The sequence below is a fragment of the Leptonychotes weddellii genome, chromosome 5 (genome assembly GCF_054177405.1).
Source record: "Leptonychotes weddellii isolate Sample4059 chromosome 5, ASM5417740v2, whole genome shotgun sequence".
Classification (NCBI taxonomy): Eukaryota; Metazoa; Chordata; class Mammalia; order Carnivora; family Phocidae; genus Leptonychotes; species Leptonychotes weddellii.
The window spans coordinates 34,938,506-34,953,281 of NC_138373.1; the positions used below are offsets into that span (position 1 = coordinate 34,938,506).

The window sequence follows — 14,776 nt, forward strand, 5'->3', positions numbered from 1 at the left end:
GGAGCCCTTGGTCTTTGCAGTGGGGAGACCTGCGGGGAGGCTGGTCCTGCAGCCCCCAGTGCTGGCCGGGGCTCCAACACCCTCCATCCTGCCTCTGTCTACAGATGTGGCTCCTTCCAGTGCTCCTTGTGCTCCCCTTCCTGGGAGAAAGGGGTGAGTCCCACAGCCAGAGCGCCCATCTGCCTGGAACCCAGACCTCTGACCGTGGGGACCCAGTCCATGGCTCCTCCGAGCCGGGGCCTTCTCCAGCCACATGCACGCTCCATGGTCCCTCCTGGGCTCCTTGCTTCCCAGCTCCCTGGGAGATGGGGTGGGGGTGGGGGGGACATATTCGATCCCAACTGTCCTTGGGGCTGCACAGCTTGTACCCCGCTGGTCTGTGTGCAAGAACCGTCACGCACACATGCCCTTCGGTAACCTTCAGCTCTCAGAGTCCTTTCCCTTGGAGCAGCTCCTCTGCGTGGGACTCAGGAGGAAGTCGAGGCAGAGAATGGTAAACCGAGGCTTCCTGGTGCCCTGCCCGCCGCCACCGCGTGCCAGAACCACATGCAGGGCTTTCCCCTGACTTGTGTCATTTAAGCTTCAAAATCACAGCAGTGGAAATGCCATCCAGGGGCAGGGAGACTGGAGGTCTGCCTCCTTCTCCAACCTGGTGCCACCAGCCACCCACGGGGGCTGCTGACGTCTAGATTACTTACAATTACGATGAAAAATTCAGCTCCTCAGTCCCAGGGCACACTTCCTTCCCGTGGCCAGGGGCCTGGACCGCACTGGACCACGGTACAGAGCATGCCCATCACTGTAGAAAGTTCCACTGGGCAGTGCCGTTTGCAACTCAGAAAGCTGCGTGTGGGCTATCGAATCTGCGGTGGAGGTGGGAGGAGGGTCCAGCTCTCCGGCCCCCCACCGGGCCCTGTTTCCCCAGAGGAGGCCGGCCGGTGACCCTGTCTCTCCGCCAGGGAGGAGCTTCAGCCCGGAGGCCCGTATCGTTGGGGGTATGGGGGCAGCACCCCGGCAGTGGCCCTGGCAGGTCAGCCTCCGAGACCAGGGGCAGCACATCTGTGCAGGCAGTCTCATCAGCCACCGGTGGGTGCTGACCGCCGCCCACTGCGTCTCCAGGTGAGTCCTGCCTCCTCACACCGGGCAGCCCGGGCCGTGAGATGCCCTGGGGCAGCTGTGCGGGGAAGAGAATTGTGGGTCTGGAGCAGCACCCGGGCCCACGGGGCTCCCCGGCCTTTTCTGCCACTGGCAGGCGGCTCGGAGCCCCGCAGGCGGGCCTGGCGCCTGCACCTGACTCTCCCCTCCAGGACTGGGCCTCAGACGCTGGCCATTCCCTTCAAACTAGGCAAGAAAACAAACTTTAGTTATTTGACAATACTTGGAAGTCAGGAACTTTTTTCCAATTTTTGGAACTCTGGTTAAATGCACAACATAAAATTGATCATCTCGATCCCTTCTCAGTCCACAGTTCACACTGTTGAGTAACCGCCCCCCCTCCCCAGGAACTCCTCTGTCTTCCCAAACTGAAGCTCTGTCCCCACTAAGCACTCACGCCCACCCTCCCCGGCCTGGCACCCACCCTCCACTTCCCATCTCCATGGTTCTGACGATCGCAGGGACCTCATCGAAGCCGAATCCTGCAATGCGTATTCTCTGGAATCGGGCCAGTTGCACCGAGCAGGTCTTCAAGGGTCACCCATGTTATTATAGCAAGTGTCAGAAATTCTCTCTTTTCTATCGCTGGATGTTATCCCGCTGTGTGGATGGGCAGTGTTTTGTACATTCATTCCTCTGTCTGTGGACACCTGCATTGCTCCCCGTTTCAGCGATTGTTATCATGCTGCTCAGCACGGGTGTACGAGAAAGTAGAGAGTGTTTCAAGAGCTAGATGCCCTCTGACGATATTTGAAAATGAAAAGCAGAATCAAACTATCATAAAACAATCGGGTACTGAATTCTATATAAAGAGAATTCACAATCAAGGTTGGTCCCTCCCGAAGCTGAGCTATGGTGTCAACTTAACCTTAGCAGATGCAATAATTAAAGTATAATCGGCTGGTCCCAGGTGTCATCTTGGGGTAAATAAGCCTTTCACAATTTTGTTGGTGCTGGGGCTGTTCCTGGGATGTCCTCGGTAGATGTCCAGTCCTGGAAGTCATGGCCGACGGTTACTGGGGGCTTCCTGCCCCAGGGCACTGTCCCAAGCACACTCAGGATAACCGCCTTAGGTAGATACTTTTACCCCCATGTTCCAGGATGGGAAACTGAGGCACAGAGAGGTGAGTAATTTGCTTAAGACCGAATGATACGCAAGAGGCAGATGCGGGATGCGGACCCTGAGAAAAGGGACACTGGGGTTAGGGGCAGTCCTGCTGGGACAATGTAGCCCTCCATCGGTCATAGGCATCAGGCCCAGAGAGAGCGGCTCCCTGAGGAACTCAAAACACTTTCATCAACAAGTTCCTGCCTCCTTTGTGCTTTCGAATGGCCCCTCCCAGGTCACTGCCCACCTGCTGTCCTCAGATGCCAGGGAGGGGGCCTGCTGACGTGCTCCATGAGTTCCGCAGCCCCCCAAGCGCAGCTCCCCCAACTTGTACCCCTGCCCCTGCCGAGAACATTGTCTCCCTGCCCACCACTCCAGTGCAGCCCAACCTGCCCCCCAGCCCCCCCGGCCATCTCAGCACTGTGCCCCGGCTGTCTGGCCCAGGAAGAGCAGGGCTGTGTCCACTCCGTCCCCACCAGTATAGGCCCTGCTGCATGGAGGACTCTCCACAGTCAAAGGCTGAACCACCTGTCACCTGGAGCTGGAGTTTACATGGGAGTCTTTCCCTGCCAGACGGGGTTTCCTGGGGACAAGTGCCCAGAGGATGTGCCCTGTGTTCCTCATGCCTGGATCCGACTCAGAGGGCCAGGTAGAGCAGACGGTCCTTCAGTGCCATGCCCTCTCCCCAGCAGAGCTAGCTGGGTGAAGCCGAAGCCACTGGACCACCGCCCTCAGAGCCCACCATGTCCTTTCTGCTTCCTGCCCAGCTTCACGAATCTGCAGGATCTGAGCATCCAGCTGGGAGAAGCTGTGCTGTATCCCAGGCCCCGGGACTCCGTCTCTGTGGCTGCCGTCCGCGTCATCCAGCACCCCTCCAACGGGGACGCCCTCCAGGGTGGCGATGTGGCTCTGCTGAAGCTGGCCTGCCCTGTGCCCTTCTCCAGCGCCATCAGACCCATCCCTCTGGCTCCACCGGGCTCCGACTTTCCCACAGGCACCCTCTGCTGGGTGACCGGCTGGGGGGACATCTGGTAGAATGGTGAGTGAGGGGCAAGGGGCTGGGCTGGGGCACAGGGAGCTGCCCTGAGCTGAAGGCATGCAAGGGTGCAGTGAGTCACCCCAGTCTTCTCTCTGCCCCTCACCTCAACGTAGAGGCCGGCCCAGGCCTCATCCTGCACCGCTCAGCCCTGCTTTGGCCTGGCATCTTCCACCCCGCCCAGATGATAGGAATGTGGGCCCTGGGGAGAGAACCGTGGAGCCACTACCTTAGCTCTTCACAGAGAGCGGCACACCACCTCGCGGTCCCTGAGGGCCCCTCAGCCGCTGTCCCCTGTGTCCCACAGTGGCCCTGCCTGAGCCCCATAGGCTGTGGGAGGTAGATGTGCGCATCGTTTGCCTACCACCCGGAGCCCATCACCAAGGAGATGCTCTGTGCTGGCTATGTCCAGGGCCAAAAGGGATTCTGTGAGGTCAGTCCCCTCTGGCCTATGTTCCTGCCCCTGATTCACTGTGGGATCCTGGAGAGTCACTGGACACCTGTAGGCCTCAGTTTCCCCGTAAATGCAGTGGGAGTGAGGGTGCAGAGCCCCCTTTCACAGGGAAGCAGTGACACACCTCCTCCGTGCTTAGCAAAAGGCTCTCCCAGGTCCCCTCTCTAATCCTAAGTGACCCTGGGAAGCAGGCTGGATCCTGGACTTGGGGCAGGGGTGGCATCTTACGATCTAGCTCCACGAGGTTGGGGACTTTTCTCACCCAAGGTGGAACAGCGTCTGGCTTGGAGCTGGAACTTGACAAAGATTTCTTGTAAGAACGAGTCCAGAGCCATCCTGACAATAAAAAGCAGAAAGTGTGGGCTCCAGCTGTCACAGGGAGGTGAGCAGCTCCTGCAGGGGCTAGAGGGACAGGGGTCCAGACCCAGAGATGCCATGCACCTTGTAAGGGAGGCAGTGTGCATCAGAACAAGCAGGCAGGCTTTGGATAATAACAACAACAATAATAATAACAAAGTGACTACATCTCAGCACTGCTTTTACTAGCTGTGCGACCTTCAGCAAATTGCTTGACCTCTGAACCTAAGGGTCCTCAGCTGTTACAAACAAAAAAAAGAGGCAGCTAGAGCTGATATGCAGATTGCAAGGAGGAACCTCTTCAAGATGGAAACTCCGGGCTACCACACCTGCTACCTGGAGCCCCAAGGGAGCTTGCCCTGTGTGTCCTCCCCTTGCCTTAGCATCCGGCCCCCTCTGACAAGCTCCCTGATGTTAGCCTCAGTCTGAGAGCTCCCACCCCTGCTGCACAGACCCGAGTCCCACTGGGGGGAATAACAAACGTTATTCTTGCTTCTTTCAGGGCGACTCCGGGGGCCCCCTGGTCTGTCAGCTCAGAGACAGGCGCTGGGTGCAGGCGGCAGTGGTGAGCTTCAGCAGGGGATGCGCTGAGCCCGGACTCCCGGGGGTGTATGTCAGGGTGTCTGCCTACCGGGCCTGGATCCAGCGCCACCTGCTCCGACGGAGGAACTTTCAGAGGGGCTGACCCCTCCCCTCCCCTCTAATCGGTCTGCATTCTTACATCTTTCTCCCATGTTCTTGTGCACCCCTTCTCCCTTCTGTCCTGTTGGCGTTGCCTCTCGCACTCATCCTCCCTCCCCCCGACCCTGCTCCGTGCTCCCTGTTCCCACCCGCCCCCATGTGGCCAGCTGACCACTGGAGCCCAAGTCCTGGCTTTAGCGGAGAGAACGGGAAAGGGAGGCTGGCAGTTTGCCTTGCACCTGTTTAAGGCAAAGAGCTGGGGCCAGGATGGAAGCACGAGTTGCGGGGGTGGGGGATGCCTGGGGGCCGCCAGCACCCACCTGCAAGGAATAAATGCTTGGTATCTTCTGGCCAGTTCTTCCAAAACGTCGCGGAGAGGGGCAGCACCCGCACTTGTCCCAGGCAGAGGCCCCGAGGGGTGCTCTGCGTGCTGGTAGTCGTCCGGGCGGCAGGTGTGGGCGGGGCCAGCCCTCAAAGGAGAGGCCTAGGGCTCCCCCTAGGCAGCGGCGGCTACAAATTTGGAAGATAACGCCTGGCTCCCCGGGGCACGGGGACACCCGCCGCGTGAGCGCAGACCCCAGCAGCGAGGGGCGCAGCCGGGGAAGGCGGGAAGCGGCTCGCTCCTTGACCCGCCGCCCGCACGCCCTGCGTCGGCCCCCGCAGCTCTCCGCAGCCCCTCCTCCCCGCGGCGCCCCGCCCCTCGTGGCGCCCCTCCTCCCCGCGGCGCCCCGCCCCTCGTGGCGCCCCTCCTCCCCGCGGCGCCCCGCCCCTCGTGGCGCCCCGCCCCTCGTGGCGCCCCGCCCCTCGTGGCGCCCCGCCCCTCGTGGCGCCCCGCCCCCCGCAGCCCCCCTCCCCCCCACCGCCGGCTCTCCGCAGGGGGGGCGAGGGGGGCGCCGTGGAGGGACCGCGGCCTCGCAGGGGGCACGCAGGCCACTCCTGATTGGTCTGCGGGGCTGCGCGTCCGCGCCCTCCCATTGGTGTCTGGAAGGGAGGGCGGCCTCTATTGGCTGCCACCTTTCTTTCCCTCTCTCCCTCTCTCAAATAAATAAATAAAAAATATATATATATTTTAAAGATTTTATTTATTTATTAGAGAGAGTGAGCGACAGAGCACAAGCAGGGGGAGCAGCAGAGGGAGAGGGAGAAGCAGACTCCCCGCTGAGCAGGGAGCCCCACTCGATCCCAGAACCCTGAGATCATGACCTGAGCCAAAGGCGGACACCGAGCAGATTGAGCCACCCAGCCGCCCCAAATAAAATCTTAAAAAAAATGCAAATGTCGGGCGCCTGGGTGTCTCAGTTGGTTAAGCGACTGCCTTCGGCTCGGGTCATGATCCTGGAGTCCCTGGATCGAGTCCCGCATCGGACTCTCTGCTCGGCGGGGAGTCTGCTTCTCCCTCTGACCCTCCCCCCTTTCATGTGCTCGCTCTCTCTCAAATAAATAAATAAAATCTTTAAAAAAATGCAAATGTCCAAATCAATGAGTCGGACAAATGTATACAATCAAGTAGCCGCTATCACAATCAAGTTTAGACAACGTTCCCTCTCTCCCCTCCTGTCCTCGACACCCCCAGCTGGGGAGGAGGCTGGACCGTCCCGCAGCGGGGGAGGATGGAGGAGGAGCTGAGGGGGGGCCCCATCTGCTCCTTCTGCTCACCCGAAGCCCTGGACCTCGCCTCCCTTTGTCCCCCCCATGCATCCTGTCACCTGGCGATAAGTGGCCGGCTCAGGGACACACAGACCACAGCAGGACCAGGTCAGATCCATGGTGCCCTGTGGGCAAACCCACGTTGTTTTCTCCTCACCCGGGCAGGGGTGGGGATCAGTGCTCCCCACTTCCAGGAAGCCATCCCCAGACTCCCCGTCCCCACACCCAGCCTGTGTTCCTGTGGTCTCCACCACAGATCAGATGGGCACAGCGCCCAGCTGTCCGGCTCAGGTCAGGCCCTTCCTAACCGTCCTCTGTGTGGCCGGGCCTCGTGACTGAGCCGATTAGGGGCCCTGGGAGGGGCTGGACTTGCCTGCACCCGCCCCGGCTTCAGAAAGAAACTCCAAAGACCATCTGTGTGGCCCCTCCACATCTCTAACACTGTGCCCCTTGTCTCCTTTGACAGGAGAGCAAACTGAGGCACAGGGAGGGGTGTTCTGTCCCTGCATGCCTCCCTGCTCTGGCCTCCAGATGCCCTCCTGGCCGGGTGGCGTCTCCTGTCGCCCAGTGGATGTGGCTTCTGTGGGCCTGTGTGGAGGCCCCTCAGGAGGACCCCTCCTCCTTGCTCCCACCTTCACAGTAGCTGCTCGCTTGGCTCAGGCTGCCCTTCGGCCCTGACCCTTCCTGGTCTGAGCTGGGCTTACTTGTATCTGTGAACAGGAGCTGGGCTGTGTGGGTATGGTTTTCAGGGATACGGGGACACCCCAGGTATAGGCTCACCCCCTGCCCTGCTCCCCTCCCCGGCCCCAGGCCTGCTCTGGTCTGCAGCTCTGGGCTTGAAGGAGCCTAATCCTGTCTTTCCACCCCCCACCCTGTCCCCACTGAGCCTTTCTTCCTGAAATGCCCCTCCCTCCACACTTCATCCAGCCCAGGGCCTAAACAGGCCTAAGAAAATTCTAGAAGTCATCATCCCCACTATGGACAATGATTACCCCTGGGTGAGATGGGGGAAGGAGGAAGGAAGACGGATTTCTTGTTTTCTTGTCTTAACACATCTGTATCCATCAAGAGTTTGCAGTGGGCATGTACTACATTTGTAATTAAAAATAACTTCTAGATTAAGAGGGAAAAGGAGCAGCCTGTGTGCCTCCCCTATAAGAGGTTTCTTATCAGTGGGCAGTCGAGAGGAGAGTCTGACTGTGCAGAGCCAGGGCCCTGGGTCTCCCGTGCTTTGGGAGGTGGACTCCCGGCGCTCCTCTGTCCCCATCCCTTGGTGGGCTGCACGGACAGCAGGAGCCGGGGCTGAGGGGGGGTTTGGAGTTTGGAGGTGCAAAGATGAAGAAGGCTCCTGCCCTGGTGGTCCTAGAGCCTCACTTGACGTGGAGATCAGCTCTAGAAGGATTAAAGGCAAAGCTTGTGTGTACACGTGAATGAATAATAATTAAATCTGCAGTCTATAAACACAAACACCTCCAACTTCAAAAAGCAAACAAAACCGTTTTCAGCAACTGTGAAAAACTAAGTGTAAATGCATTCATTTAATTGAAAATCTCCAAATGATGAAAAGAAGCCTAGAACTCGAATTGACAAAGGAGGGGCAGAGCTGCCAGAGGAGACAAGCCACTGAGCGACACAGGGAAGCTCCTAGCTCCCCCAGAAATGAGACAGACACAACTCTCAAATGGAAACAGCAGAAGCATGCTATTTGTTACCAAAAAACTTCAAAAATTGAGCATCTCGGGGTGCCTGGCTGGCTCAGTGGGTTGAGCATGCGACTCTTAATCTCAGTGTTGTGAGTCTGAGCCCCATTTTGGGCCTGGAGCCTACTTAAAAATTAAAAAAAATAAAAAATACATTAAAAATTGAGTATCTCCTGTGCTTTTCCCCCATAATGTAGCAAGTAATACCTCTATTGTATTCTGTTTTCCCAATCATATGTAGTATGTTACTTATCACATATCATGGTTTACCCTTGGCTCATGATACATTATGTCTCACATTTGTATCCAGTGTTGGATTCAGAGTTACAGTGGAGAGAGCACATTTTCTGCAGGGCCATGGCAACAAGGGTAGGACTGGACTCCATTCTGAGGAAAGCAGAGACAAGTGGGGACCTATAGCCAAGGTGCAGGGGTTTCTGAATGGGAACTTAGTAAGAGGAGACATCTGGGGAATTCTGGCTGAACCAACCGATGGGGGCTCCTGCACGCCATCGAGTACCAGGGTGGGGAGTGAAGAATTGTCATCAGATGTGGAGGGTGATCAGGTGCCAAAGGCAGGGCTCTTGCTAAACTGGATTTTGCAAGGAAGTGTGCAGATGGGCCCAGGAGAAGTTTTGGTTGAGCAAAGATTGCTGGTCGTTGGCCATTGATGGAGGGAGCACTGGGGTCCAGGACTGTGGGGAGGAGAAACTGGAGTGTCTTTCTAGAAATAATGTGGCATAGCCACCAGGGGTTCTCTGGGAATCTGGTCTAGGGAGCCATCTCAGACAGACACAGCCCTAGGAACCCAGATGGCAGTCTTCTGTGTATGGACACGAGGGAGGACCACGAAGTTCCGCGATTGGCCTGTATGGGATATGGGGGCGTCCCTAAGATGAAATGGGACGGTTGTGGGGAATGCAGCCCTCTGGGGACTGAAGTCTAACAGAAGTGGACGGTTTCCTCGGCCAGGGGGTGTGTTCTCTACGGCAGCAGGGGCTCCGCCCCATTAATAATCCCAGAAAACCTAACGTGGCACTACCCACAGGTGAGAATATCAGATGGTGGCCAGGATGAGGCATGACAGACATTCTCCTGAGTTGCTGGAGGGAGTTCGAGGGGACAACCCCTCTGGAGAAGGGTATGGCCTCGTCTAGAGAATGCAGACCGCAGCAGCCCCCCGCCCGCACACGCTGCAGACATTGAGGAGTGCGCACAGGAATGACCACAGCCACCTGGTCCTAAGACCCCGAACACAGACAGCCCGAGCGGGCACGGCAGGAGTGGGCGTGGCCGTGACACATGACTGTGTGCGGGGAAAGCGAGGCTCCAGGGGGCGTCAACGCTCGATGACACTCAGCCAAAGGTGAGCATGAGCCCCAATGCCCCACCTTCCCCGTGGATGCGCGGTGTCAGTGGGGGGATGACGGTGCGTGGGAGGGGGGACGGGGTGTCAGGGTGGTGCCCACTCTCAACCCCATCGCAGTGCCTGAGTATCCCTAGAAACATCTTTTCAGTGGTCAGAGAATCAGAGAACTGAGGTCACAAGACAGACAACTAACCCTCAATCTGGAGAGGACCGGGATTGAGCACTGGCCACCTGGAGAGATGCCGCTGGGGCCACACAGAGCCAGGCTGCTGTCTGGGCCGGGTGGGGGCAGGGCAAGGCCCCCCTAGGGGAGGGGCCACCCCGATGGCAGCGTGGGGGCTGCAGGGGGGCCCGGGGGCCATGAGGTGGGGAGGTGGGCAGGAGGCCCCGGTGACCAGTAGGCCCAGGGGAGAGGGAGGAGGTGGGCAGGTGGACAGGCGGGGCGGGAGCCGGCCCTGGCTGTGGAGCCTGGTGGGGACAGCGTCCAGGGGGTGGTTATCTCCTTGTTACTTCCATCTGCCCCCCCACCGCTGATGGCACTGAGATGGCCACCCTACTAAGAACTGTTCAGTAACAGCCAGGGGCGGGCGTTGTGGGGTCCCCAAGGAATCGGGCCTGCCATCCCGGGTGGGGACAGCAGGGCCCTTTCCTGTGTGGAGGCACTTGGCTCGGTCCTGCCCAAGGCAGTTTCCTCGTGTGATTTGGGGGGTGCATGTCAGCCCCGCCCTGGAAGGGAAGATGCAGAGGACATGCAGAGATGTGGGGAGGGGGACACTGTCCCTGGGCGCCTCCCTGCTCCTCTGAGGGTAGCCCACGGACATGAACTTCCCTGGGGGAAACAGGTCACATAGTGAGGACAGCACCACTGTCCCTGGGTGCAGCCATACCTGAAGGCCTCCTGAGGGCATCGTCGTTCTACATCTGGGCAGAGGAGAGGCGTACCTGGAAGGAGAGCTGCCTCAGGGCCAGGGATCAGCCTGCCGAGAAAGGGAGGGACACTCAAACACCCCGTTCCCAGTCCAGGCAAGACGTGGGAGCCCCGATCCACAGAGGGGAGCCGGCAGCCACTGCATGCAGACTGGTAGGCATCTTAGCCATCCAGAGCCTAGGAAGCCATGCCCCCCTCGGAGGGGGGCTGACTCGTCCTCTGCTTGGCTGTATGCCCACCCTTGGGGCCTGTGGACCCAGATGGGTGTCTGGGTGGTGGGGACACATGTCGTACGATGACCTTCATCTGAATCATCCACTTCCTTCAGTCTGGATTGGAGGATGCAAGGCCCCTCCTCTGACCGCCTCCTGGCCGGGAAGGATAAATGGGCAGGGGAGAGTGGGCTGGGTTCATAGCACCAGTGGTCGGCCAAGATAAGCCCCCCACCCCGAAAACCCAACATCTGGGTGTTGCTGTGGAGCAGAGCAGAGGAGCCCCAGATCCAGAGCATCGAAACCCAGACCCCCAGGCCTTGACTGACCCCCTGGTCCCGGGGGGCCCCACTCCATCTGCACGCCGTACCCTGCAGACCCGCAGCCTGGCCCTGCTGCCCCCCCACGTTGCTCCTTTCAGATGCTGAGTCTGCTGGTGCTGGTGCTGCCCCTCCTGGGGAGCCTGGTCCACGCATCCCCTGGTGAGTCCTGACCGTGGTCCAGCCCCGTCCCTGCCCCCTCACCCTACATGCCCCATGATGATTGGGTGGACGGGTGCCGAGAAGCCCAGGGTCGTGGGGGCACAGGGAACAGCTGAGCCCGGGGCCAGGCTGTGCCCTGTGCTAAAGGCGCTTCTGACCCCAGCTTCAGGCCAGGTGCTGGAGCGAATGGGCATCGTAGGGGGCCAGGAAGCCCCTGGGAATAGGTGGCCCTGGCAGGTGAGCCTGAGAGTCCACCACGGGTACTGGAAGCACGTCTGTGGGGGCTCCCTCATCCACCCACAGTGGGTGCTGACCGCAGCGCACTGCACGGGACCGTGAGTGGCCCCGGGGCCTGGTGGGGCCGGGTGGGGCTGGGTGGGGCTGGGGCTCCACCCACATGCCCGGGGGGCCAGCAGCCTGCTAGGGCCCCCTGAGTGGCCGCCTGCTCTCCCCAGGGCCATCACGTATCCTTCAGAAATCAGGGTGCAGCTGAGGGAGCAGCACCTCTACTACCAGGACAGGTTGCTGCCCGTCAACCGGGTCATCATGCACCCCGACTACTACATAATCGAGAACGGGGCAGATATTGCCCTGCTGGAGCTTGAGGACCCCGTCAACATCTCCCCCCACGTCCAGCCGGTCACCCTGCCCTCTGCATCGGAGACCTTCCCCACGGGAACGCCATGCTGGGTGACAGGCTGGGGGGATGTGAACAGTGGAAGTGAGCATCAGGGCCAGCAGGAGGGCTGGGGTGAGCAGGGGTGGGTCACATCCCTGACCCAGCCTCTGGGACCCCCCCGGGGGGGGTCAGGGTCCCCAGCGGCCCGCTCAGGGCACGAGTGGCTTTCCCTCCTGACGTCGCGTGCTCGCCTCTCTCCCCAGCGCCCCTCCCACCGCCGTTCCCCCTGAAGCAGGTGAAGGTGCCCATTGTGGAAAACAGCATTTGTGACATGCAGTACCATTTTGGCCTCAACACGGGGGACAAGATACAGATCATCCGTGAGGACATGCTGTGCGCTGGGAACAGGAAGAAGGACTCCTGCCAGGTGGGCCTGCACCTACCCCCTCAGCCCCCGCCCGCCCCGCCTCCTGAGCCCCCACTGACCTGTCCCCTCTCCAGGGCGACTCCGGAGGGCCCCTGGTCTGCAAGGTGAGGGGCACCTGGCTGCAGGCAGGCGTGGTCAGCTGGGGCGACGGCTGTGCTCAGCCCAACAGGCCCGGCATCTACACCCGGGTCACCTACTACCTGGACTGGATCCGCCAGTATGTTCCCGAAGAGCCCTGAGCCCAAGCCCTGGAGCTGCCACCTGGATTGGCGGAGAAGAAAGCCCACTACTGTCCCACAACACTGGCAGGCGGTGTCCTTCTGCCCACCTTCCCCGTGCCCTGTCCGGGGAGCCCCGGTGGGCGCGAATCCTCATTAAAGCGCATGGAAGCAGACGTGGTTGTCATTGCGGCTCTGGTTGTGCGGGTCACCGAGGGACAGGGAAGGGGTCCAGGGTACAGCCTGGTGTAGCTGCCGTCACCGTGGGGCCTGAGCACGGGGTGTGGGGGTTGCTGTGAGATGCCCCCTGCTCAGACCCTCAGACAAGAGCCCATTCTCAGCTCATGGCTTCCTTCTCCTGGGGAGTGACATCATGCATTTGGGACGGGGAGAGCAATGTGGACCATTGAAAAGATGTTTCTAGGGACACCCAGGCACTGCAATGGGGTTGAGAGTGGGCACCGCCCCAACACCCCGTCCCCCCTCCTCTCGCGCACCGTTATCCCCCCGCTGACACCGTGCATCCACGGGGAAGGTGGGGCGTTGGGGCTCATGCTCACCTTTGGCTGAATGTCATCGCGTGTGATGCCCCCTGGAGCCTCGCTTTCCCCGCACATGGTCACGTGTCACAGCCGCGCCCACTCCTGCCGTGCCCGCTCGGGCTGTGTTCGGGGTCTTAGGACCAGGTGGCTGTGGTCATTCCTGTGCCCACCCCCCAGTGTCTGCGGCGTGTGCAGGTTGGTGGCTGCTGCGGTCTGGGGCCTGCGCATCCTCCACTCTCTAGATGAGGCCACGGGCTTTCACACGCCCCGCCCCCCGTCCCCCACAGTGGAGGGGAGAGCGCCCGTTCCACCCCACCCTGCAGACCTCCACGCTGGACTGGGTGGTGGCGTCTCATCCAGTGTATAGTTTGTATTTTCATGAGTTCGGGTGACGGGAGTCCCTTCAACAGGTGGAGCCCTTGCCCTCGGTGGGGGAGGGGAAGGCTGTCCACGTGCAGCACAGGGACATCTGAGCCCCTCCCCCTCCCCCAGCACACAGTCGCCCCATCTATGGATATTCTAGGGTGACACGCAGGCATGTTTCCTATGTTGAGCTGCCTCCCACTCAGGATTGCTTCTTAGCACGCAGGACTACGTGACGGCAGCTCCTCAGGCTCCTGGCAGCCACACGGCCTGTTTCCCGGAAGCCAGGTCTGCCCGACGGGGACTGCCACTGGCCGGCCCGCCCCGGGCGGAGTGCTGTCCTCCAGGCCCACCGGGAATTGACAGCCGCTTGTGCAAACTGTCCTTCGCCAACTGAGTAATTCTGAGTTGCAGGCTCTTCGTTCATTTTCGGGTTCTCCTATAAAGTAGGGTGCTAACCTTTGTCTTTGGAAGTCCGTGTTCTCCTGGCCCTCAGCTTTTCTGTTTAGACACAATTACGCACATGAACATACGGAGAACTAAATCAACACCAACTTTTCGGGAGTTTTCTGGGCTCTTCAGGCCAGAACTTTCTAGATCAACATTCGCCTCTCTCCTCCCACTTGTCAGATGCAAAGATACACATTTAATCTACGGAGTCTCTAGAAATGACCCCTGTCCTTAGCAGGGGAGATTCTGAAATGATCCAGCAGCTTCCTTCTCCAGCCCTCACTTCTGTTCCTGCAGCCTGCTCAGGGTGCGGGACACAGAGGTGCGGGGGATGGGGGTGCCGGGGGACAGAGGGGCACCGGGAGCCATCCCAGGACACGGGAAGGCAGTGGGGCCTGGTCTGCGTGGTCTGACACCCACAGAGCCCTCACTCTGATGTAACCACCATGACAGACGATGTGCTCAACCTCTTCGTTTTCCCTTTTTAGCTTTGATTTCTTTAATGACAGCTGTTATACATGCCCATCCTAAGACCATGAAAGGTAAGAACCTGGAAACCTCCCTCCTTCTCCCCCCTCCCTGCCACCTCACCGCGTTGGGGTCACACTCCCTCGATGCCAGCCTCATATACGTACACTCAGGCCTTTTTTTTTTAAAGACTTATTTATTTGAGAGAGAGAGAGAGAATGAGTGGGGGAAGGGCAGAGGAAGAGGGAGGAGCTCCAGCAGACTCCCCGCTGAGTGCGGAGCTGTCCTGGAGCTCAATCTCACCACCCTGAGATCACAACTTGAGCCGAAACCAAGGGTCGGGGGCTCAACCACCTGCACTCCCAGGCGCCCCTACACTTAAGACTTTAAGAGCATGTCGTGCAGGGGAGAGACCAAGGGACGAGATCTGGAAGACCCTGGATTCCTTGAGATGTGGGTGAGGGTCCCAACCTGGGGAGTGGGGAGGGGGCCTCAGACCCCCCGGCTTCCCCTATCTGGCCCAGGGAGCTGAGGAACTCAGACCCACTCAAGCAGGGGAA

At 59.7% G+C, this 14,776-nt stretch overlaps 1 protein-coding gene across 2 annotated transcripts; it reads left to right on the forward strand.

The window, feature by feature from the left end:
• Positions 1-10,868: 10,868 nt before the first annotated feature.
• Positions 10,869-12,563, forward strand: LOC102735356 (tryptase-like). Of its 2 annotated transcripts, none has more exons than XM_031021657.2 (5): positions 10,869-11,129; positions 11,293-11,464; positions 11,585-11,880; positions 12,012-12,175; positions 12,250-12,563. In XM_031021657.2, exons 1-5 carry the CDS (start codon positions 11,069-11,071, stop codon positions 12,412-12,414), a joined length of 858 nt encoding a protein of 285 aa, XP_030877517.1. In that variant the 5' UTR covers positions 10,869-11,068; the 3' UTR covers positions 12,415-12,563. The 2 variants fall into 2 exon arrangements, with proteins under 2 accessions (XP_030877517.1, XP_006750437.1); XM_006750374.3 differs by having other exon boundaries at positions 11,585-11,850.
• Positions 12,564-14,776: the final 2,213 nt, after the last annotated feature.